This window comes from Asterias rubens, chromosome 9, assembly GCF_902459465.1.
Source record: "Asterias rubens chromosome 9, eAstRub1.3, whole genome shotgun sequence".
Taxonomy (NCBI): Eukaryota; Metazoa; Echinodermata; class Asteroidea; order Forcipulatida; family Asteriidae; genus Asterias; species Asterias rubens.
Window position 1 is genome coordinate 5,829,609 of NC_047070.1, and position 26,754 is coordinate 5,856,362.

Below are 26,754 nucleotides of genomic sequence, written 5' to 3' on the forward strand. Positions count from 1 at the left end.
GTGTGCGCTCTCCACCTTGACTTGTATTCCGTGACATTTGCGTAGCGATTTACAGCATGATTGCCATATGTTTACAGCGCAGAGCTGTTCACATTGGACTTTTTGAAAAGCGACCCTGTTAAGTTACTGTGTCTTCGGCGACCACTTTCGTCCTGTTAGCTTTGCATCATGTGTCATGGTACATGTTGTAAGTTGACAGGGAGGTCAGTTCACCATGAGTTCTCATTGAATTAAATTGTTTTCATTCTACAGAAAAGTTGTGGTTTTTGACCCCCCCCCCCCCACCAAAAAAAAAAAAAAAAAAAGGAACAAGGCATTAACATGGAATGGCCTAGTAAAATTTGACTTCCCTAATCCTTGGCTCTGAACAATGCAGGAGCATGTTATCAATGGTTCACAATGAGAGGCATACAATGTATATCATAGTCCAGAGTTGACTGTAAGGACAGGACGCTGAGAAAGCAGTAAGTCACCTATGTACATGTACTGAGCATGCCCAGTTTGCGCATAAAAACACGGTACCTCTGCGTGATTAACGACTCCGACAATTTTTTTTTTCTCTCGAAACTTAAAGGAACACGTTGCCTTGGATCGGTCTTTGAAAAGTGTTTGTAACAGTTTGTTATAAAATGCATATGATTAGAAAGATATTTTAAAAGTAGAATATAATGATCCACACAAGTATCACTCGAATTTGCGTGGTCAAACACGGTCGGCCATTTATGGGAGTCTAATTTTTAACTCCCATAAATGGCCAACCGTGTTATTTCCCAAAGTTAAAGGAAAACCACGCAATTTCGAGGCAAATATGTGTGGATCATTGTATTCTACGTTTACAACATCTTTCCAACCATATGCATTTTATAACAAATGGTTACAAAACGCTTTTTATAGACCAACTCGTCCGATCCAAGGCAACGTGTTCCTTTAAAAGAAGGTGACTAACTGTGTCTACAGAGCCAGAGATAACAGATCTAGGTTATTTGTCTGAAGACAAAACTTTTCTCTAGAACTTTTTTAGTGCAAAGGCTAACTAACATACCCCTTGCAAAAGCCGCCAGGTTAAAAAATGGAGGAAAGGCTAACTAACATACCCCTTGCAAAAGCCACCAGGTTAAACAATGGAGGAAAGGCTAACTAACATACCCCTTGCAAAAGCCGCCAGGTTAAACAATGGAGGAAAGGCTAACTAACATACCTCTTGCAAAAGCCGCCAGGTTAAACAATGGAGGAAAGGCTAACTGACATACCCCTTGCAAAAGCCGCCAGGTTAAACAATGGAGGAAAGGCTAACTGACATACCCCTTGCAAAAGCCGCCAGGTTAAACAATGGAGGAAAGGCTAACTAACATACCCCTTGCAAAAGCCGCCAGGTTAAACAATGGAGGAAAGGCTAACTAACATACCCCTTGCAAAAGCCGCCAGGTTAAACAATGGAGGAAAGGCTAACTGACATACCCCTTGCAAAAGCCGCCAGGTTAAACAATGGAGGAAAGGCTAACTAACTTACCCCTTGCAAAAGCCGCCAGGTTAAACAATGGAGGAAAGGCTAACTAACATACCCCTTGCAAAAGCCACCAGGTTAAACAATGGAGGCACTTCATATATGTGAGCTGGTGACATTGTATGCAAGGGTCCATTACCCCACTAAAATATATGCCATATGAACTGTTAACTTTACCGTGGTTACCAGTTTAGGTTTTCCATTATTTTTCATTGTTAATGTTATCGTCAGTTTTCCTTTAAAAAAAAAAACGCTTAGCTCCTCGTTCCTCGTTGATGTAAAGACCTACGTGTATTGTGATCTGCAAACTCTTGCAAATTGATGTCCTACACTTTAAAAAGTGGTGCCACTCCCCCCACCCCCCCCCCCCAACAAATATATTGATAAAAAAAGAGCGACTGCAAACCCTAGAGTGTCCTAACTTTCTGCTAAGCAAAAATTTGCTGGATACCAGTTACAGATACATGTAGTACACATGACATGATGCTTTGACTGGTAACCTCACTCGTTGTGCTAAGCTAGATTCCATTGGGCTTGCCTACTATTTGTGCCCAAGCAGCTCTATGAAATTGTGCCCAGATTATACATTTATAGAGCAATTGTACTGGTCAAGACACACCATGTGACCTCATAATGACCTTTGTGAATGTTCACATTGTGTCTAGAACCAATAGACCGTATGGAATAAACCCCTTTGCTGCTATGAAAGTCGCCATCTTGTAGGGCAAACCATAAGTGCGTCTAAACGCAAACATCAAAGAAGCACGCAGCACGCAGCGTTGTCGGCTTGATTTGTACGGCACAAGCACACACACACACGCTCACAGACGCCTTGCTGTAGGGCAGATATTTGAAAGGTGACGTCTGTTCAATACGGTCTATAAATATAAGGATGTGTGTAGCGCTTTACAACCCCCCAAGAACGTCTCAAAGCGCTTCCAACATTATAACCCCTGGTCACTGTGCACTTTCATTAATTCCTTAAACCATCTCAGCTCCCTGGGGGGAGAATACAGCCTGTGCTACAAATTATGCACTACTAGGCTAAACCAATCAAAAGAACCATCCTTGCCCTGACAGGTACCTCGGGGTGGAGTCAATTACAGTTTGTCTTGCTCAAGGATACAAGTGTAACGACCGGGATTCGAACCCACACTCTGCTGAACAGAAACACCAGAGCTTGAGTTCAGGGGCTCTGACCACCCGGCCACAACACTCCGTAAGGTCTAGAAAGAATGCCCCCATCCAACAGCAAGAGATTGGTGAAATAGCTCTATAACAGTGAAACTGACAGAAATCCAAATTTGGCAAACTTCCAGAAAATTTACTGATTATTTACAAATCCAATGGTTGACCTTAAAAACTAGGTTGATTTTAATCGAGTGACATAATCTTCCCTACCCGACATACAAATGTCTTCGGAATACAAAACAATTCATCATATTTTCGCCTCAAATTAAACGATTAACCTCTTAAAATATATGCAAAAAGATAAGCATATAGCAACATTTTATCAAAAAACGCAGAATCAAAGCGCACCGCTATCGCCGAGTAGGTTCCCCGTGTTTTTAGTGTATGGGACTAAAAAATTGTTATCGCGGAATTGTTGTCTTTCGGAGTAGTTTGTACATCGTATGATACCCTGACTACATTTGATGACAATTTACCTTTCCAATGGGTGTAGTGTGAATTCACCTTTGATCCGGTCGGTAATCTGCAGCGTGAGGGTGGTGCTCACGTTCGAGACCAGTTGTAAACAGTCCTAGCAAAGGAAAAACAAAAAATTGTTTTGAAGTTGAGTTAAGTGTTTCTTTTAGAACATCATGAAAACACAGTCTGTATTTGTTTTTTTACTGTGGTTTGACAGACTGAAAGTTAAAGCCCCCACACAAGCGTTTAATGCTTTGAAGTTACCACAAACAAGACCTTAAATTAACACGGCTTAAACTGTGCCCCTTTTCCGGTGCCTGCGAAAATTAAACTCGCAACTCTTAACAGATGGGCACTCTTCCAAACTTCATAATACCCTTACTTGGGATTAGATGGATTGCACATGATGTCGATGACGGTGACGGCTATCAATGGCTGAGAGTTGTGCGCAGCGCGCACACTTGTGCATTTTTCCATTGTTTATCAACATATAATGAATTCGGACTAACATGACTAAGGGTCAATGATCACTTAAAAGAAGTGGGAGCAAAATGGCCCAACGTGAGAAGTCTGTCAACTCCCAAGTGTAGAAAATGTTACAAGGTTAATCTTTTCTACAGAACAATGCAAGTTGCGGAAAGAAACCTTTTTAAAATACATTAAAAGACAAACATGACTATGCTTTAAAAGGTTGTATAAGATTGGTTTTTGTCAACATAATTGTGATTAGTGTGAAATGTTGAGACCAATTTAAGAACTGACTCCGCGGTATTACAGTTAATCACGATCCTATAAGCTAAAGTAGTAGTCCCAGCCTATTTTCTATACCATCCGCCCGGGTAATAGTTAAATAGCAGGACAGTTCTTTTCAGAACTGATAAGTCTCCCGAACACCCAAACAATTCAGTCCGCGGTAGTAGAATTAAGCAAGACGGTTCTCTAAGAACAAACTCTACCTGGCAAGTAGATACACACCAAATATACATAATTGTGATTCATGGACAAAATTATAAAAGAAAGATACAATAAAAGTAGCATGTTCAAGTTTCAGCTGAAAGTCAATTTGATGAGAAAACAGGAAAAAAAAACTGTCTCAGTATTTTCATCCAGGTTTAGCGAGTTGACAGCAGGTTCCAACCGCATCTCTTACTGCAGCATTCATGGCTGCACTGAACGTACACCAACCCCAAGAAATCTAAGAATTGATTCATGCGTGAATTGTTTCTCAGATTCAAATGTTTTGGGGTGAAAATTCATCCACATATCATATTTCTTTGAAGGCAATCCTTTCTCAAAAAAGTTCATACATGTACTATCAACAGCTGCAGTGCTTCTCATCAATTCTCATCGTTATATTCAGTCGCTGTTATTGAAAAAGACAGCGGACCCTTAAAGGTGACTAAACTTTGGGGGAAAAAACGAGGTCAAAGGACTTTTTTGTTTCAACATTGCGACCTACATGTAATGCTTTTATTAAATGCAGAGTTTGCATTTTATTTTTTAAACAGGAAAAATTTAGTGAGGAAAAAATGTTCCAAACATTTCGACCTACATGTAATGCTTTTATTAAATGCAGAGTTTGCATGTTATTTTTTAAACAGGGATAATTTAGTGAGGAAAAAATGATCCAATGGCATGCGCGAATTGCTGGAAACTTTTTGTTTGTTTTTAATGTTCTTTAAGGTAAGAGAGAGGAAGATCCAAGAGGATTAGGTTATAAATACTCAAAGGGTGAAAAATAAAGGGACAGATTACAAAGTACTGTCTTCACTTCTGCAAATTATCAAATTATCAATATAAACAATGAACAAGCCTATTAACAAAACCAGGACTCTGTCAAAAAAAGAACAACGCTGTCAAAAATTTGCTGCCCGGGGACCAATCTGCGATACACCATTTTGGCCCGAATCCAAAATTGTTTCTTTTGTTCTTTTGTTGATTCGGAAACGTTTGTACCTTGATTTGATACAATGTACCTAATTTGAGGAGCATGTGCTCCCATTCATCTGATTGGCCGTCCGTCAAGTTTACTCCTGGCAGTGCCTGGGTGACTTCTTAAAGGCAGTGGACACTATTGCTAATAACTCAAAATAGTTAGTAGCATAAATTCCTACTTGGTAGCGAGTAATGGGGAGAGGTTGACACATGTAGTATAAAACATTGTGAGAAACGGCCCCCTCCGATAAAGGTAGTTTTAGAGTCTACTATTAAGTCTATAGAGTCTACTAAAGCCTAAATAAAAAATACTTAGGTAAGCTGTTGTATTCAAACAAATTGTCCTAAATATCATACATGCCAATGCTTATCACAAAGTATAAAATCAGCACTTTAGGCCTAATATGGCTGATGCTGATACTTAAGTTCAGCTTTTAGCTAAATAAAGGTACAAAAACAAGTTCCGGCAATCAAACCGGATTCAGAAAAAGTTCATTAACTTTTGTTCTCAATCAAGATGTGCGTTGGTTTTTATTTGAAGAGCCCCTGATATTAAAAGTACACCTGAATAAAACAAATCCATAGAATGGCCTTTGAACTCCAAAAGATATTTTTAACCAAGGATTCATCTTTAAAGGAACACGTTGCCTTGTATCGACTAACACAGTCTGGCATTTATAGACAAATGTTTGCCTCCCATAAATGGCAGACCGTGTTAGTTCGCAAAGTAAAAGAAAAACCACTCAATTTCGAGACATATTTGTGTGGATCATTGTACTCTACTTTTAAAACATCTTTCCAACCATACGCAATTTATAACAAACAGTCACAAATGCTTTTCAAAGACCAACTCGACCGATCCAAGGCAACGTGTTCCTTTAAAGCCATTTCAGTAAACAGTATTGTCCAAGGCCCACACTTCGTGTATCACAACTTATATATAAAATAACAAACCTGTGAAAATTTAGGCTCAATCGGTCATCGGAGTCGGGAGGAAATAACGGGAAAACCCATACCTTGTTTCCGCCCGTTTCGCCGTGTCATGACATGTGTTTAAAATAAATCTGTAATTCTCGATATCGAGAATTGATATTGTTTTAATGTTTTCTCAAAAAGTAAAGCATTCCATGGACAAATATTTCAAGAGAAGTCTTTCACCATTACCTTCTGTAAACCCTGTAAGTTATTTGTGATTCTGTGAACTTTTTTTTTTTTCCTGTACCGAAAGGTTCCAATGGCTTTAAAGGCAGTGGAAACTATTGGTAAATAATACTGTAAATAATTATTGGCATAAAACCTTTCTTGGTGACGAGTATGGGGAGAGGTTGATGGTATAAAACATTGTGAGAAACGGCTCCCTCTGAAGTGCCATAGTGTTCGAGAAAGAAGTAATTTTCCACAATTTTGATTTCGAGACCTCAGATTTAGAATTTGAGGTCTCAAAACCAACCATCTAAACGCACACAACTTCGTGTGACAGGGGTGTTTTTTCTTTCATTATTATCTCGCAACTTCGACAACCAACTGAGCAGGTTTGTTATTTTATGCATATGTTGAGATACACCAAGTGAGAATACTGACAATTACCAATAGTGTCCGGTGTCTTTATAGCACTGAACACGTTTGGTAAATGCCAAAGATTCTCACTTGGTGTATCCCCACATATGCATAAAAATAACACATCTGTGAAAATGTTGACTCAATTTGGCATCGAAGTGTGCTTTCCTTTAGGCCTGAATTCTTTTAATACATGATGTATTTGAGTGAGAATTCACCTCTTTCTCAAAAACTACGTTACTTATTAAGAAGGAGCCATTTCTCTAAATGTTTTATACTATCAACAGCTCTCCATTGCTTGTTTTGGTAATACCAAGAAAGTTCTTTTGCTAACAGTTAATTTGAGTAATTACATATATGTACATGTACCAACGGTGTACAGCAGCCGATTTCACGAAACGCTTGGATTAATCCTATCTTGAGTTAGGACGAGTAACCCGTCCTAACTTAGGATGGGTTCAATGCGTCCTAACGTCTATGGATATGGAACTGAACTCGTCCTAAGTCCTAAGATTAATCCCACAAGTTAGGAAGAGTTTGGTGAAATCGACGGCAGTGCCTTTAAAAGTAGACCCTTGTTGTGTACACCTTGTCTATCTGTACTTGAAAATATCTCACGATATTATCAGCAAATTTTATTTGATGATCATGGTCGAACCCTTTCATGCCTTTGTGATAACCAGAGACCCACATGATAAGCGCAGTGTCTCCTTATCACAATGTACATAAACAAAGGAAAGTCTGGGGTCTATAATAGCCTAAATTGAGTAACCACTGGACCTTAAACAAACCTACATTTTGTCATCACCTACTTCAAAAAGTGTCAAATCTCTAGTTGGGTAAATCAAACTTGCAAATGACAAGTTATTGTGGGCTAAGTCCAGCGCAACCTTTGGCTCTTCATTTTTATTTTGAGTACAGAGCATATTAGTTAATATCTTCATATTTTCCTTTGGACTGTTGTGTTTACTCTGTTATCGCACATGGGCGGAATGGCAAACCAAAACATATTGTTTATCTTTGATGTAGTTATTAGTTTATCTTTGATGTAGTAAACTGGGCTTTTTAAACTTCATGGCTCTGCTAGCCTCCGATTTTTGCGCTTACTATCATCATTCTTCGCTTGCACGCCAAGCAACGATTTTCTGCCCTAGTGTAAGCTTAGAATGCCTAGTAACTAGGAGTACGCAGGCGCACAAACCAAAACTCCTTGCTAACCTGTAAAATACGCTTGTCGTTAAGCACAGAATTCCCTGCTTCTGTAAGCGCCGAATCTGTTCTTACGATCACCATTCTCTGCTTGCAAGCCAAGCGTAGATTTTCTGCCCTAGTGTAGCTGCGTGAGCATAGAGTGCCTAGTAACGTGGAGTACGCAGGCGCACAAACCAAAATTCCTTGCTAACCTGTAAAATACGCTTGCCGTAAGCACAGAATTCCCTGCTTCTGTAAGCGCCGAATCTGTGCTTACAGTGGCTTGCACCAATAAACAACAGCAGCTGCAAGTGGCTCGTACCAAAATGACTGAGAAAATTTGTTGTTGGTTCGAATCCAACTCCAGTCAATTCTTTGCTCAACCCAGAAATCATTTGAAAAAATTTCTACTCACACATACCCAGTAAGTTTGAAATGAAAAGTGACGTCTTGATCTGACAGTTTCCTATTAAAAAATAATACTCTAATTTCTAAAACAAAAAACTGCAACTAAATGTAAGTTCTCATTGTTTTTTAACAGACACATTTACTGTGAAAGTTGTGTACAAAAACAAACCAACAATGTTAGCCATATACAGAGGTGGAGTGATGATTAAACAGAAAGGAATGATCTCTGCAAAGATACACGAAACTACTTTTCCACTAATGTAAAATTTGAAAGAGTAGAAAACAACAACACTTACGATTGCCTTCTTGCTGTCTCTTGCTACAACGCATGCCTCTACATAGTCCTCAAGAAGAACATTGCTGAAAGTCAATAACAAAGTATCTTAGAATATTATTAATGCTTGTACAAAGAAAATATACAAACTGTAATTTTACTGATCGTAAAAAACAAATTATCATAGAATATTACTGCTTTGAAGACAAAACAACTCAGACATAACCATGGAGTTATATATAAGAACTAGAGGGCGCACTGGTGATGCTTCTATGTAGCACAAACGCGGCGGGACAGCAAGGAGACATGCGTGCGCCATTCTGTATGCGCGTTGAATAAGAAACACGCGTTGAAATTTGTGTTTATTGAACGCTACACGATATATAGAATGGGAAAACACAAATAGGCTACAATTTAAAAACTAGTTTATTTTTAAAGGCAGTGGACACTATAATAACTATTAGCATAAAACCTTTCTTGGTGACGAGTAATGGGGAGAGGTTGATGGTAAAAAACATCGTGAGAAACGGCTCCCTCTGAAGTGCCATAGTTTCGAGAAAGAAGTAATTTTCCACGAATTTGATTTCGAGACCTCAGATTTAGAACTTGAAGTCTCAAAATCAACCATCTAAACGCACACAACTTCGTGTGACAATGGCGTTTTTTTCTTCTTTTGTTATTATCTCGCAAGTTCGATGACCGATTGAGCTCAAATTTTCACAGGTTTATTTTATGCATATGTTGAGATACACCAACTGTGAAGGCTAGTCTTTGACAATTACCAAAAGTGTCCACAGCCTTTAAATTCAAGATCATGGGTAGATGTTTTCAGAAGAGGTATCTTACTTTTCAGAGTAATGAATACTTACCTCGGCACTAGGTTTTCTTGTTGGAAAAGATCCATGACATCCCTGATTCATAAAAATTAAGAAAAAAAAATCAGAGACAAAAGTCATCAAGTTGGCCAAGGTAGAAATAAAATCATGAAGGCCCAATAAAGTAACAAAATATAAAATCATGTAAAAGTGGCGAATCGGTACGACTCTTGAAAAACCTGGCTAACCACTGACATGGCGCACAAACTTTCTCGTATGGAAATTTTGTAAGAAACTTACTGATCATAAAAAAAGTTCAAACTAGAACCAATCGAGTCTGAGCATCTAAAGGGGCGCCTGTGGTAGCCAGCCACACAAACCCATATGACCTCAGATCAAAAGTGTTTGGTTTTTTCTGGAGGGCCCGGAGAAACACCCACACCAAAGGAGAGAACCAACGCACAACTCTACTCGCATACAATTATGGCCTTTGCAAACAAAGGCAAGAGTGCTGAGAGGCAAGCGCTTGCACAAGCCACCCAACAAATGCTGATGTATATGTACAGAAAGATTGTGTGTCTTACCATGCATGCTGAAGCTGGCCACATTTGAGGCAAACCATAGCAAGGTGTGTCAGACTCCTGGAGTTCCATCTATAAAACAACAACAAATTTGAATATGTTACCCACAACTCAATTCATGGATTGTTTTTACCCTTCAATGTTTTCTTAGGTATTGTTCTTTGTATTTTTCTACCACACGTACTACTTGTACATGTCTTCTTAGTTTGGGCTTACATTTCAATTTGGGTATGTTATTGTTTGTGATTAGCGCCACAAGCAATTTGATGGATTTGTGAGCTTTATAAGTTTTCATTAGCCACACTTAGTATTATTTTATCATTATGCTAAACATGGACAACAACACAAAAAATGAATGATCGCATCAACGGTTGCTACACTCAACTGCTGCGTAGAGTTCTCAACATCCACTGGCAGGACCACACTACAAACAGGGAGGTATACGGCAATCTACCACCACTTTCCGAAACCATAATGCAGAGACGTCTCCAGTTTGCTGGCCACTGTTTGCGAACAGCTGATCAACCTATATCACACCTGAACTTCTGGAATCCTCCTGGCGGACATCCAAATCGTGGCAGGAGGAAAATGAGCTACACTGACACCATCGCCCGAGACACAAATCTCAATCCAAACGAGACTCAACAACTCACGAGGGACAAAGCAACCTGGCACCACTTCATCAAAGCTGCTTCTACTATTCCGTCTAAGGATGAAGGATGATGATGAACAGTGAGACGTAGGTAAAACAGAACAGCATATGAATATGTTACCAACAGCTCGATTCATGCTATCAGCAAGACATACACTATTTAGAATCACATTGGCAGTAGTAGCAGAGGTGCAAAAGATTGCACCTTGCAACCAGGGAAATTTTGCACAATAATCAGAGAACTATTTAGAATTAGTTAGTAGGGGCCATTGCCCTACACGGGCATTCATCGGCAAACAGAGTAGGTGATTGGCGTGCGCGTGAAAAGAAAGCGGCTGCGCAACCACTCCCATAAGCAACCAGACGGAGCGTTGAATCGATGGTATGGCGATCCATCACAGCCGCACTCTGCCTAGCTGTCGCAGTGAACATGCCAGAAACCTCAGTATTTTAAGAACTGCCAGACGAGTAGCACCACAGTAGCAGCTGGTGAAACAACACAGACTGAAAATATGCCACTAAACGTCATCCGTCTTCGCTGCTGCCCGAAGACTTGAGGTTTTAGATCAGAGTGACCTTCTCCTAGGTGGGTTGCTGTGTACACTAGCCCCACCTGCCAGGGTTTGAAATCAGACTTTTCCTTCTCCTAGATGAACTGCCTCCCATGGCTGACGAGCCCCACCTGCCCGGAGATATCTGGTTTGAAGGCGCCAGAAACCCGCCTGCACACCGCCTGCACAACCCCTGCCCACCGTTTAGAATTACATTCAACATAATAGGGAAAAAGTTTGATTGTACTGTCCCTTTGGTAAAGTTTTTTTACCATAGGTTAGAGGATTTTTTTAAAGTTTTTTCAAAGATGTCCAGGTATTGCTTGGGTTAGTTTAAATGCACTGGACAAGTTTGGTAATTTAGGTGACTCACCGAACGGGATATTTTCTTGATTTGGATGTCTTCACGATAGTCCGAATCTCCAAAGCTATTTCAAGAAACTCGGAAGAGACCTGTAAATCAACAAAATGATCATGATGTATCGTGTTGGATTTGACATACAAGGGACTGTGACATAAAACAACAAGTTATTGTCACTTTAAGATTCAAAGGCTGTGGACACTGTTGGCAATTACTCAAAATAATTCTTAGCATAAAACCCTACTTGGTGACGAGTAATCTGTTGATAGTATAAAACATTGTGAGAAGGGGCTCCCTCTGAAGGAACGTGATTTTTGAGAGAAAAGTAATTTTCCACGAATTTGATTTCGAGACCTCCGATTCTCGAAATCAAGCACACAACTTTGTGTGACAAGGCTGTTTTTTTTCTTTCATTATTATCTCGCAACTTCGACGACCAATTGAGCTCAAATTTTCACAGGTTTGTTATTGTATGCATATGTTGAGATACACCAAGTGAAAAGACTGGTCGTTGACATCTACCAATGACCAATAGTGTCCACTGTCTTTAAATCTCGCAAATGTGGAATGTTTTTCACTTAATAAATGAATCTAGTTGATCGACTTATCAATGTAGGCTCATTTTGTTGGGCAGACAATAAATGAGTAGGTTAACAAAGCAAACTCTTGTCACAAGTTTTTCATATTCATATATTTTCTCTACTGCATTTATTAAAGGCACTGGACACTATTGATAATGTTGATTAATTCTTTCCCCTTTTGTTGACTGCTTTATATGCATTCAACAAAATTGAAAGGCTCAAGGTGATTTATAGACAATCCATGAAGTCATGAACATCCCTAAAGAAATCAAACACATGTCTTATAAACAAAATGGACAAAGTTTTACCTTCTCAGTGAGGTCATTGGCTTGAGCCATGACTGATAGTAGACACTCAATTAAAGGTTGATGGAACTTGTGCCCGAAATATTCAATGTCTGAAAAACGAGAACAAACAGTGCACATACAAATTATTAGTCCGGATTTTCAAGCGAATCAGAAAGAAAAAAAAAATGTAACAAATTAAAAGCCAAGAAATTGTTATCCTGGTTGATTTTTCTTCTGATATCCGCCAAATTTCATTTCAAAGGTGTTTTTTTTTTAGATTTTGCCAAAAATCTAGAGCGAATTTATCCAAACAATAAGAATGATCCCTGACATGTATAATAATAATAATAATTTGGGGGGCTAATCATCCTTACTCGCAGCTAAGAGCTGAACTGCGAAGGACGCGGCTACAACGTGTTTGAGAAGCAGGCATGCAAGGGCGCATTCAGCTGCCAGCCACATCAACCCATTATGACCATGGAGCACAGCCAAGATCGAAAGTGTTTGATTTTTTTTCCCGAGGGAGGAAAACCGGATGGTCTGGAAAACCCTCGTGGCACAGCAGAGAATCACTGTACAACTCAACTCACATAAGGCCCCGGCCGGGAATCGAACCGGGGTCACCTTGGTGAGAGGCGAGCACTTTACGCACAAGCCAACCGTGCCACCCAAAGTAATAAGGAACCCATTACTTTTTAGTGAAATGTTTCTCAAAATGCTTTATGCTATCGAAAGCTGTTGCAAACTTCAAATCAAAGTTTGTTATTGACATTAATTTCAAGAGTGATAACCAAAGATCTTTCCTTTAAAGAGTCTAATTCATGTTGTGTTTATTACCTTTCCAGAGTTTGTGAACCTTTGTATAAGCCCCAGCTGTCTCCATTGATCGTAGCATCTCAACATAAATCTGGGAGTTGGGAACTAGTGCCTGAGGGATCACAAACAAATATACATGTGTACATAAGGCTCAAACCTCACTTAAAGAGTACACATTTGGTAATTACTCAAAACAAATATTAACTTCAAAACTGACTTGGTAACGAGCATTGGAGAGATATTGATTGTAAAAAACATTGTTGGAAACGGCTCCCTCTGAAATAGCATAATGTAGATTTTGAAAAAGAGGTAATTTCTCACTAAAATAATAAAAGATTTATAGCTAGAAGTCTTTTGTTCCTATCGGAAAGCGGTGTTTTTTCTCTCACCATTCCCCCCCAACTTCGATGACCAATTTAGCTCACATTTTCACAGGCTCGTTAATTTATGCTTACAGTGTATGTTGGGATACACCAAGTGAGAAGACTGGTCTTTGACAATTACCAAACGTGTACCTTCCCTTTATGTTGAACATTACAGGTTAAAACAATGAAATAATTTAATGCAGTCTTTTTTTAAAGACAATGGACACTATTGGTAATTGCTCAAAATAATTTTTAGTATAAAAATATTACTTGATAACCAGCAATGTAGTACTGTTGATAGTAGAAAACATTGTGAGGAAGGCAAACCCTGCTACCATTGTGCCATACACATCCATTCAGAATTGTGTATGGATGTTCACCGTCTCTGACGTAACTACGCAAAAGCTTGCTCTGAATCACGTGATGTACAAACTGTCTCTATTGACCCAATTCATCTGACGCCATCATCAGAATAATCTTGGATACGCCATCATCAGAATAATCTTGGATGCGCCATTTTGGTGGTCAATGTCAATGTGTGTTATTCAGTGAAGTGCGCATTTTATGCGATGCAGCGTTTACACGTAAACCCTTTGACCACCAACATGGTGAGCGTGGCATCGGTCACCGCGTGTGGCGCGCGTGCAAGTGGTCATAGTCTGAGAAATTCAAATGTAAGCGGTAACTTGTGATCAAGCCGGTCCTTTTCAAATGTTGTCTTCAAATCTAAATCCAAAACCATGAATGGCTCATTACAGAAAAGTTTGACTGGTCCTAAAGAGGTACAACTAGCATTTGGCAAACGGACCACTGTTCAGCGAGAATGGCATCTCTGCCTACTAACACAGTCTCAATTTCTCCTCCAAGAGAAAAAACACATCATTGTTGTTCAGTGGTTAGACTGCAGCACTTGCAACAACATGGTTGTTGGGTCGAATCCCCCAAGCCAAGTGCTGATTTCACAACTACTAGAATAAGTGTTGTTTTCTACTTACTGGATCACAATTTATTGATATGTGAAATTCATAATTAAAGACGTTAAACCAATGTTTTAATGACAGAGACTATTTGTTGCCAGCTTTTTTTATGGCGTTTTTATGCCCTTGGGTGAGTTTGCCGAGTTCACTTGACAGGAAGATCATCTAAACAAACAAATAAAACCTAACCAAACCAAAAAAAAAAGAAAATCACCCAAAAGAAGAAACAGACTTACCGAAGGTACTATTTGGTCATAGTATTCAAACATGGCGTCCACACTATCCATCAGGCAGATCAGATTAAAAAACTTGGAACTGAAAAAAATCAAAACCCACAAATAAATGAATAAAATATCACTTTTATGTTAGGCCGTCGTTTGAGTACTCATCACAAGTTTGGTTTGCTGGGTTAACTTAAAAAACAACTGGAGTGTCTCGAAAGAATGCAACGCAAAGCTTTCCGTATAGTATTGACTCATACTTATTGCAGAGACCCTTCTTATTCTGACATTTGCAATGAACTGAATATTCCTTCAATTTCAGAGAGACTCAAAAGCCTCCTCTTAAAGTTTAAAAAGTTCATTTTAAATTCTAGTAGTCTCTCTCTGTTTTTATACCTGCTGGTGTTAAATGCTTCTTTTTTTCTCAAATTTTAATATATTTATAGCAATAATTTGTGTATTTTTACTCTTTGTATGTACATGCATCCGCAGTTCGGCTTTTTGGCTGGCATGTTTGCATTTTTAATAAACCAATTCACCGGAGTGTGGGTTTGAATCCCGGTCATGACACTTGTGTCCTAGAGCAAGATACCTTTACTATAATTGATTCTCTTCACCCAGGGGTATAAATGGGTACCTGTGATGTTAGAGGTTGATATTGTGTATGAAAAGCCACAAGCGCCTTACAGGCAGCTCAGGGCTGTATACTCCCAAGGGAGCTGAGAAACATTACAAATGGATGTTATTGGCCCTATGACCAGGGCACTAACGTAAAGCGCATTGATACAGTTATTGTGAAATGCGCTATATAAGAATTTGTTATTATCATGGTGGTTGACAACTCAATGTTTCCAATGCTTTGATCATCCTCCTAAATCTATCAGAGCATACTGATCAAAACATTGAGTTATCAACCACCGGTTCTTTTAAGAACAACCACTACTCAAAAGAGATTTTAAAAATGGTGTCACTGCAAACCTCACCTGATAACTAAATATCAAAACTTGTAAAACCCCACGAACCTCTCTTTTGTGTGTTTACACAATTCACCTGGCATAATCATCAAAATAGACTGTGGAAGTTGCAATATTTGAACAACGGATCCTGTTATAGTGCACAAGTTTATTTCCCTCACATGTTACAGCAATGTGGATTGTTGTCGCCCAGCTGTGTAGTTTACCGAACCCAAGCTCTCATGTTGCAGCAGAGTGTGGGTTCGAATCCCAGTCAGGACACTTGTCCCCTTGAGTGAGGCACTTAACCATATTTGCTTTTTAAAAAGTTGGGAAGGAAGTGAATTCTTCTGCACCAGCCAAGCTCCTAGTGGACTCATGCCTACATCCTTACAGACTGTAAAGGGGTAAACCTGTTTCACTTCAGCCCCAAGAGTAGACGGCGGAGAATGGCAACAGAACTCAGTGGGAAACAGATTGTAACGATGATCCCAACCCTTTACAAACAAGATTAACAATACACTTACGCACTCTAATAATAATACTGAGCATTTCTATGGCGCTATACCGAGAACACACACTCTAGGTCTCAATATTGGTCATAAAAGTTGGCAAAAAATATAGACAGAAAAACACTATTGTAGCAAAAATGTGTGTGCGTTTAGACTTCAGACTTTAGGGCTTCAGACCTGAAATAAACTCTTTCTCATTTACCAGCGATGCATGACTTGAAAGATAGAGAGCTTAGTCCATGTAGTAAAGCTGTACCTTATCCTTATTCAAACAGAGTAAAGGCCCGGTCACACAGGCCCCGATAACGAGAACGAAAATGAGAACGATAAAAAAGATAAAAGACAGGCAGAAGCCCCACCCCAAATGTGACAACGGTGCTCCAACTTACTAGTATATACTCTGTGAGAAGTAATCCCCTGCCAGTTTGTTGTTATCACCGGTATTCAGCAGAAGATCCACCCTGTACGCTAATTCCACATCTTTCAGATTCAAACACTGCAATAAAACAGTTTCAATATCGAATTCAAATATTTAATTTGTTTTCCCCGAAAGAGACCAAATAAATATAAGCAATTACAAAAGCATCGGAAAAAGAACATTAATTTTGTTTTTTTACCCATACACCAATGCGTGTTACATAGCACTGAACACTCAGTACTTTCCCGAGTCCTGTGAAAAAATATCACCGGCATGTTACTCGGGTGGGATTCGAACCCACGACCCTTGCAATTATAGAGCAGTGTCTTACCAACTATAAGAACTCCTAAGTAGGATTTACATGCTGGTACCTCGTTTTTTCAATCATACATCACTTTGGATCACACACAAAAAAATAAACTAATTTCACTGTACGTTTTTTGTTTTTAACCCTAACACTGATTCATTTTACACTCAGTACTTTGCCAAGTACTACACGCAACCATTGCATTGCTAGAGCAGATGTCTTACCACTAGACCACGACCACCGAGCTAGCCATATTGCTAAAGACAATTTAAATCCTATGTATTGGTAGTGGGTACCATAAAAAGATGTAATTTTTGTCTTTATCCCAGGTGCAAAACTAACATCAATTTCAGTTTATACTCTGTGAGAAGTAATCCCCTGCCAGTTTGTTGTTATTCAGCAGAAGATCCACCCTGTACGCTAATTCCAGTTTATTCTTGTGGCCGAGCAGACAAGACCATCGGACTTAAGCTCCGGTGTTTCTGATCACAAGAGTTTGGGTGCGAGTCACGGTCGTGACACCTGTGTCCTTAAGCAAGATACTTTGAAGTATCTAGTTAAAACTAAGACCTTGCTGCGTCCATCAGATGGGATGAACATTTCAAGTTGTAGGTTCCGTGTGTTGTGCGGGGCACATCAAATAACCCAGTGCACTTCTTATAAACGGACTAGCAGAAAAACATCAAAAGTTCATACTTACAACGTTCATAGCGTTCTTGAAGAAGTGAACTGTGAAAACAGAGGACAAAATACATGACACCAAATAAGCGTACTAAAAACTGACATTGATTTTCAAGTAGCCAAATTGTTCATAAATTCTTTAAGCTTCGTTTGTCAAAACAGCAAAGAAAAAAGAGTAGATGCATACTTTGCATAACTAATATGACTACTCCCATCTTGCTCATGCTTTATTATACATGTAGACTGACTATTTTCTTATTTTTACTTATTTATTTTCATTCTCATTAGTTTTTTTAATAAGTTTTGTACATTTCTCTGCATTTATTATTGCTTTGTGTACTATTAATGTTAACCCACATTTATATTTGCCTGTACCCCAGATGTGGGGCAACAGATCTACGGATCATAGTATATGTACATGTATTTGCTTTTGCCGTCCCTCGCCCATCTCGGGGAAAAGTGTATTGTATTTTGTTTTGTACAGTTATGGCTAATAAAATAATAATAATAATAATAATAATAATAATAATAATAATAATAACTACTCGCTATGACTACTCACCATCTTGATCATGCTTGAGCGAGAAACTCATCCCTTCTATGGTATCCATGATGTCATACAACATATCACTCGGTGGTAGAGCTGGTGGAAAATCAAAATTACTCATGGAGTCACACACACTAAAGACACTCATGAAAATAAAATTTCATCTGCCACATAGAACATTATATTTAGTTCAATAGTGTGGGGTGGACACGCTTTCCATTTTGTGTTTATTACGAAACAATTTCAAACAACGAAGATCACTGTATCAGCTTTATTTACAATATTCTTCCTTCGTTGTCACAGAGTATAACCACTCTGTGAAATCTGGATTGTTCATTTCATGAGGTGAAGTGAAAGGGAATAGACCAGATTTCATCCCGCGGTTATAATTTGTAATAATCGCACGCATTCAGAATTGTTAAAATATATTCATAAATACCTCGGACAGTTTCGCTATTCCTATTGGTGGAGAGCGCGCCACGTGGTGGTGTTTAAACGGCTGATAATGACCAGCTATTTAAACGGCTGATAATGACCAGCTGGAGCTTTGTTTATAACCGGTTGTAGTCGGATACTATGCGTTAGTCTTGGTGCAAGACTTTTCTTGTTACGGGCGATGCGGGCGCTGTCGGTGAGTTGGCCACGCTGTGCATGAAAGGAAAACGAGAACGCCTAGCACCAAGACTATGCGCGCACGAACGGAACCGAAAACTGTTGGAAATAGGCGTCTCAGTCATAACATTGCAACACACGGACGTCGTACATGTACATACAGAGCTTAAGCAGCCGGAAACGGATAAGTTTTACAGGGTTTCGTTCTTTATTACGCCTTTTAACCAAAAAGGCATTTACGAATGGGAATAAAAGAGTAGTGACTCATTCTTTAACGGCCGTTTAAAACCTTACAGGATCGTTGCCGTGTGATAAACACGGCAACAACCCTGCCTGTTTTAAACGGCCGTTAAAGAACTCGTCACTACCCTTTTATTCCCTTACTTATACTTACAGTCCTTATAAAATATCACTAGCAGAAGGTTGTAGGTTCCAAGACTCGGTTCTAAAAAAAATAGTAAACGTGTACTTTCGGTTATTATTTAGATAAATAATATTGACTTTATAAACTTCATTTTTTTTGATAAGGAGGAACTCCCCCTTTTCATCTTGTGTTACATTCCACATCTTATCTTCAGTTCAATATGAGATAATGTTTCTCAAAGTAACTCACCCACTCCAACTGCTTTCATCTCGCTGAGAGTTTGTAAAGCTTTTCTACGTCCGATGACTCCCATAATCCTGAGAGAGTCTAACAGGGAGTTGAAGGTTTGAAGGTTCGGAGAAATCCCCTCAAGCTGCATCTGTTGCATCAATTGCTGGAAAAAAAAAAAAAAAGGTCATGGCCCATTACTTAAAGGCACTGGACACTATTGGTAATTGTCAAAGACCGGTCTTCTCACTTGGTGTATCTCAACATATGTACAAAATAACAAACCTGTGAAAATTTTAGCTCAATTATTGGTCATCAAAGTTGCGAGATAATAATGACACCCTTATCACACGAAGTTGTGTGCTCTCAGATGCTTGATTTCTAGACCTCAAATTCTAATTCTGAGGTCTCAAAATCAAATTCGTGGAAAATTACTTCTTTCTCGAAAACTACGTTACTTCAGAGGGAGCAGTTTCTCACAATGTTTTATACTATCAACAGCTCTCCGTTTTTACTCGTTACTTTGTAAGGCTTTATACTAATAATTATTTTGAGTAATACCAATAGTGTCCACTGCCTTGAAAGGGTTTTGATACCTTTTGCAGATCAAGTTTTTTGAATCCCTACTCACTGTAATAAAGACGTATGTAATATAATTTACCTGCAGAGCTTTCAGCTTTATTAGTCCTCAAGTTTTTAAGAAAATTGAAAATCCTAGAGCAGTGTTTTCAGGAGTCGCGTTAACTAATGTTTGTCTCCTGAGACAAAACTATTTTTGTGACATTGTTTAACTCATTTGCAAGAGAAAAAAAAACACCTCAGCAAGTAATATTTTAGGGAAACTTGTTATTATCTTTATCTTCAAACTGAGTTTTGTATAAATCTGTGGACACTACCTGTTTAATGTGGCTTATGTTTTCAAGGCACCGTCATTATTTTCATTTCCATGAATTCAGCAGTTAGCTTGGTAGGATTTGAACCCACAACCTTGTAATTGCAAGTCCTGCAGTTTAACCACTAAACCAGTGATAGGCAAAGTTAAAAATAATAATAGTGACTTCTTAAATATAGCGCACATATCCTTCACTCAGTGATGCTCAAGGCGCTTCAACATAGAGTGTTTTCCTGCTAGGTTTGTGAGACTATGTTTGAATTATGAGATCTATCATACATACATTATCAAGGAGCACAATGAAATGGTTACAAGGTGCTGTGGCGCAATATACTGCCAAGCGAGCCAGGAACACCAGGGCGAACCCTTCTCTTTTCGATAAGTGAACTGGGTAAATTTACTTGCATTATACAACACATGGAACTACCAGCTTTTGAACCATCTGAAGGATGAAGGATCAAAACTAAGTTCCTTGCTGAAGGACACAGATGTCATGACTGGGACTCGAACCAACACTCTGCTGATCAGAATCACAAGAGTTTAAATCTGGTGCTCTTAAAGACACTGGACACTATTGGTAATTGTCAAAGACCAGTCTTCTCACTTGCTGTATCTCAACATATGCACAAAATAACAAACCTGTGAAAATTTGAGCTCAATCAGTCATCGAAGTTGCAAGATAATAAGGAAAGAAAAGACACCCTTGTCACACGAAGTTGTGGGCTTTCAGATGCTTGATTTCGAGACCTCAAATTCTAAATCTGAGGTCTCAAAATCAAATTTGTTAAAAAATTACTTCTTTCTCGAAAACTACTCCACTTCAGAAGGAGCCGTTTCTCACAATGTTATATGCTACCAACCTCTCCCCATTACTCGTTACCAAGTAAGGTTTTATGCTCATAATTATTTTGAGTAATTACCAATAGTGTCCACTGCCTTTAACCACTAAACCACAGTGACAGGCAGGGAGTTTAGTTCAAGAAGATACAACTGATTCCACTACTCACTAAAATGACGGTCCATCTCTCTTGGTAATCATCTCTGATGTACACAGCACCCTTGATGAGAGCGTTGTAAGAGTGAACGTCAGCCTGGACTCCTCTCTCTTGCATCTCATTGTACAGGACAAAGGCACTACTGGCTGCCCCATGCTAGATTATGCAAATCAAGGGGTAGATACGCATACATTTGAGACATCATTTAAATATTTTCCATTAAAAAACCATTCGTGCATCTTTGGTCAACTTGATAATGCAAATCAAAGAGTAGACATGCATACATTTGAGAGATCATTTACAAATTTTCCCAATAGATTTGAGAGATCATTTAACAATTGTCCATGAGAAACCATTCCTGAATCTGCGGTCACCTTCATAATGCAAATCAACAACTAAAATTGCATAAATTTGAGAGATAGTTTACATATTTTCCATTAGAAACTATTCATGTGTTCTAGTGTAGTCAACTTGCGCAGCCTTTGTTTGTGAAATTGTTGTGCTGCATCTGTATGTACACAGGTAGTTGGTATACTTTTGTATTTTTAGGCTGTACTGTATGTATTTTGTTGTATATTTGGTTTGCGGTAACACCATGTGTTTATCTACTTGCCAAGTAGAGTTGTTCTTAGGGAACTGTCTTGCTTTATTCTAATGCCGCGCAGTAGATAATCAGAGGTTCGGGAGACTTCTCAGTTCTGAAAAGAACTGACCTGCTTTTTAACTATTACCAGGGCAGTTCTTTTCAGAACTGAGAAGTCTCCCGAACCTCCGATTATCTACTCCGCGGCAGTAGAATAATGCAAGACAGTTCCCTAAGAACAACTCTACCTGGCAAGTAGATACACACATGGTGTTACCGAGAACCAAATATACATTGATACCTCACCATGCAATGCCTCAAATCCTATATATGTATTTTGTTGTCACTTTTAATTTAAATTGTTATAACTAATTTGCACCTTCGGATATCCTCCGACGGAGGGGCGCACTAGAAATTTACTAAATAATTAAAGTATTATTAGCTTTGTAGTTTCTCTAAACCCGTGAATTCCGCTCAAACCTTGTGATCCTTACCTTTATCATTCCTCTGACCATGGAGCAATAGCTGTGTGAGTTCCTATCAGGCATGGCATTGAAATACTTCTCGGTGTCGTTGTTCTCTCTGGAAACAGATCAAAAGAAACATTCTAGAGTTTAAAGGCACTGGACACTATTGGTAATTATTCACAATAATTGTTAGCATAAAAACTTATTTGGTAATGAGCAACGGAGAGCTGTTGATAGTATAAAACATTGTGAGAAACGGCTCCCTCTGAAGTAACGTAGTCTTGAGAAAGCAGTAATTTCTCACTAAAATATTTGAATTGAATTCCAGACCTCAGCTGAGGTCTCGAATTCAAGCATCTGAAAGCACAGGACTTGTGTGACAAGGGTGTTTTTTTCTTTCGTTATTCTCTCGCAACTTCCCGAGTCTTTGTCCGAATGATGGTAGTGGATTACTAAGGATAAGGATTCTTGGCAGGTATGGATGTTCTTACAGGTCAGAGATGAGGTTGGTGGCAGCTGTCACTTCACGGATTATACGTTCATGCAAAAACATTGTAACAGTGTTTCCTGTTTTCTCATTAGTAGACACTGTGTTCAGATGAGACACTGTGTTCAGATGAGACATTCATGTAACTTGTTTTGCATCTTTCTTGATAATTCGCCAATAAATTGGCATAATGCTGACAAAAAAACAAACGATTAACCTACCTTAAAAGAAAAATGAAGCAATTAAAATGACTCAATAATTTAGAGGTTGCTTTCTGTGTAATTCTTTTGATACTCAAAACTTATTCAGAAATTTGAGGAAAACAACTGAAAAAAAGATAAAGGGTAGACTTACTTCCATTTTGGTTCTCTGCCTGCCCGTTTGGACCACGGTCTTTTACCTTTGCTGTCTGATTGGTCAGGTATTGGTGCACTTTCTGGCTTCTCCTCCTATAAGACAGACATATAATGTAAGTATGAAGCAAAACTTGAACAGTTTTATTATAGCCTGTTAAATTTGCATCTGATATAAAGAACAAGATTTTAGTTTTATCCATACATCGATGTGTTTAAAGGCAGTGGACACTATTGGTAATTGTCAAAGACCAGTTTTTTCTTACTGGCTGTATCTCAACATATGCACAAAATAACAAACCTGTGAAAATTTGAGCTCGATTGGTCGTCGGAGTTGCGAGATAACTATGAAAGAAAAAATCACTCTTGTCACACAAAGTTGTGTGCTCTCAGATGCTTGATTTCGAGACCTCAAATTCTAAAATTGAGGGCTCGAAATCAAATTCGTGGAAAATAACTTCTTTCTCGAAAACTACGTCACTTCAAGGGGAGCTGTTTCTCACAATGTTTTTTACCACCAACCTCTCCCCATTACTCGTTACAAAGTAAGGTTTTATGCTAATAATTATTTTGATTAATTACCAATAGTGTCCACTGCTTTTAAAGCCATTATACACTTTCGGTAAACAGTATTGTCCAAGTCCCACACTTCGTGTTTCACAACATATATATAAAACAACAAACCTGTGAAAATTTAGGCTCAATCGGTCATCGGAGTCGGGAGAAAATAACGGGAAAACCCAATCTTGTTTCCGCGCGTTTCGCCGTGTCATGACATGTGTTTAAAATGAATCAGTAATTCTCGCTAAAGAGAATTTATATTGTTTTACCGTTTTCTCAAAAAGTAAAGCATTTCATGGACTAATATTTCAAGAGAAGTCTTTCACCATTACCTTCTGTAAACCCTGTAAATTATTTGTAAATCTGTGAACTTTTTTTTTGTTTTCTGTACCGAAAGGGTCCAATGGCTTTAAGGACTGTATACTCAGTATTTTGACAAATTTTAATGCCCAAATTCCAAGGGTTATGAGCGAGCAAGGCATGGAGGGAAAAAACAGCACGGTGAGATTGATCACCCTTGAGAATGAGGTTGGGTTTTGTTCAAACACCCCTGACTTAAAACAGTTTTTACCATCCAGTACATATCAACTCATGAAAACTGTCTGTGACTAATTATTCAGCTCTACTTACCCTGTATAACAAGTACATGTACCTTATGAAAATCTCTTTAAAAAATGTAGGCTTACATGCAAAGAAAAATGTGTTCAGGGGTGAATTTCACAAAGAGTTAGGACCAGTCTTATCTCAAGTTAGGACCAGTTACTCGTCCTAACTTAGGACTATCCATGCAATTTGTATATCTCCTAAGACTAGTCCTAAGTTAGGACTAGTCCTAACTCTTTGTGAAATCGACCCCAGGACTTATCTCAGGCATGGGTACAAAATTGTAGAAAATGGGATTCCACATTTTTACTCTGACGAGATGAGATGTTATGCATTTTTGTCTAGTTTTCAGTTATTGAAGATCAAATCTTTGGTAGCATGATAGCGAAATAAGCTTCAAATGTTACTTGCAAGTGACACAATATCCAGTTTGTCCTTAGTTAGGTTTGTCTTTATTTCACTTACCTCAATGACCTCATTTTCAGGTGTTTCTTCTGATTCTGTGACTTTCTCAGGTTCGGCATTGTAACCATGGAAACACAGGAGATCCAATAATGCATTGCTGGTTTCCATGGATACTTCACTTCCTAAGAAAAACATTTATCAAGTAGAAAGTGTACAAAATTTGTAAAGTTGTGATTTTATTGTAATTGAAAAAACCTCTCGAAATTAAAGAACAAAGTCAAAATAAAGTTGACAATCTTCCGATCCTGTGCATAGTGCAAATGCATATATTTTAAAGATAGGGTACTCGGTTTTGAGGAGACAGAACACTTAACAGAAAGCTTGCTAAAACCTTGGTCATGGTGGGACTGCAGAAGTTGCAATTACAAGGTTGCAGGTTTGAATCTGGCCAAGCTAACCACAGATTCCACGATAACTAGAATAAGTATTGTTGTCTAGTTACTGGATCACAATTATTTGTTTTGTGCAAAAAACTCACAATCATAGAAATTAAACCAATGTGTGCATGAGAGAGATTGGCTGTTGTCAGTAAGGCGTACTTTTTGTTTGTCACAAAACACAAACGTTGTAAAAAGCTTTCCTTAAAACATAACTTGCTGAGGTGATGTTGCTTTTGAAAATTGAGCAAAACAATTTCACAAAAAAAAAATTGTTGTCTCAGTGAGACAACACTTCCTTTAACCTGTACAGCGGATTACGCGACTCCTGAAAACATCATCTGTGATTTTGACTACTTATTCACAAAAAGTTGAGGACTGAAACTTCTAAAGGTAAATTATATTACATACATCTTCATCCACAAAGAGTAGAGATTCATGTCATGGCCAAAAACTTGATCTACAAAAGGTATCAAAACCCTTTAAAGGGAGCTTTGCAAATTTCCATTGTTGGGAAGATAATCCAAACAAACAAGCAAACTAACCAAATTGGCCATTCCAGTGGTGAAAACCAGCCCCTCTAATATATTCAAATATTTAAATTCACCTGCTTCAAGTGTGTTATAGAACATCTCCAGAGCCGCCTTCATGTCTGCAGCCTCCACTCTTTCCAAAATGGCTTCTTCACTCGGCTCATTAAACAAATACTGGTTTTGAAGAGGGTAGAATGCCTGGGGATACAATAAAATGTTAAAGACAAGATTGTATCATATGAAATGTTACTAATTCTTCTTGTTAGTGTGTCCACGCATACTAGATGTTGAATTTCAGCCAGAACTGAGCACAGTCTGTGGTTCTGAATCACATGCTGGTCAAACCCTTTTCGTTCAGATTCTTGAGCATTATTTTGCAGAAACCAGTACATGATCTGAGTCGGTTGAGACATTTACAGCCCAGCTTGAGTCAGTACCAGGTGGGAGTTTTCCTATTGCACTTCATGAACATGGATGCTATTGTTTGAAGGTTGCCTGACAAACCTTTTTTTCCCCATAAGACTACTTTGGTTTTGGCAACTTCACTCAGTTCAGTTTGACTAAAAGAAAAGTAAGATTTGAAACTTTGCATGGTGGAAATGCGATATACATGTACACAATGTAGTAAAGGTTTGCGGTTACACCATGTAATGATAATCGCTAAATGAATTGGGGTGGTTCTGAAAAGAACCATTGGTTTGAACTCTATGTTCTAAATAGTATGCTCTGATCGTCTTCTGGAGAAAAGAACTTCTCCTGGATTTGAGTTGCTCTTTGCAGCTTGGAATGGTTTATCTACCATTCAACAGTAGATAATATTGAATGGTCAGACAGTAGGAGGGTTGACTATGAAATCATGGCAAAACATCATCTTGCTGGCTGGTATAGTTTATTTCATTCAAAACCCCACATGATGACATTGAATGGCCAGAAAGTAGGAGGGTTGACTGTGCAACAAATGTACAAAGAATTCACAGCTATATCAAATTGCAGGCTAGTATAGTGACATACCATCAATCAAAACCACACATGATGACATTGAATGGTCAGACAGTAGGAGGGTTGACTGTGCAACAAATGTACAAAGAAT

At 38.6% G+C, this 26,754-nt stretch overlaps 1 protein-coding gene across 1 annotated transcript in view; it reads right to left on the bottom strand.

Annotated features, from left to right (window-relative positions):
* LOC117295096 (pentatricopeptide repeat domain-containing protein 3, mitochondrial-like) overlaps positions 1 to 26,754 on the bottom strand; it is a 38,335-nt gene that overhangs the window by 4,629 nt on the left and 6,952 nt on the right. Inside the window, exons 6-23 of the mRNA XM_033777664.1 lie at positions 25,739 to 25,862; positions 24,755 to 24,876; positions 23,127 to 23,221; positions 22,313 to 22,400; positions 21,248 to 21,391; positions 19,370 to 19,514; positions 19,151 to 19,201; positions 18,160 to 18,240; positions 17,617 to 17,645; positions 16,581 to 16,687; positions 14,742 to 14,820; positions 13,185 to 13,275; positions 12,369 to 12,457; positions 11,492 to 11,571; positions 9,919 to 9,987; positions 9,389 to 9,430; positions 8,542 to 8,605; positions 3,172 to 3,266 (exon numbers count right to left, since the gene is read on the bottom strand). Coding sequence (XP_033633555.1) covers positions 3,172 to 3,266; positions 8,542 to 8,605; positions 9,389 to 9,430; positions 9,919 to 9,987; positions 11,492 to 11,571; positions 12,369 to 12,457; positions 13,185 to 13,275; positions 14,742 to 14,820; positions 16,581 to 16,687; positions 17,617 to 17,645; positions 18,160 to 18,240; positions 19,151 to 19,201; positions 19,370 to 19,514; positions 21,248 to 21,391; positions 22,313 to 22,400; positions 23,127 to 23,221; positions 24,755 to 24,876; positions 25,739 to 25,862 — 1,595 coding nt within the window. The remainder of the gene's footprint in view (positions 1 to 3,171; positions 3,267 to 8,541; positions 8,606 to 9,388; positions 9,431 to 9,918; positions 9,988 to 11,491; positions 11,572 to 12,368; positions 12,458 to 13,184; positions 13,276 to 14,741; positions 14,821 to 16,580; positions 16,688 to 17,616; positions 17,646 to 18,159; positions 18,241 to 19,150; positions 19,202 to 19,369; positions 19,515 to 21,247; positions 21,392 to 22,312; positions 22,401 to 23,126; positions 23,222 to 24,754; positions 24,877 to 25,738; positions 25,863 to 26,754) is intronic.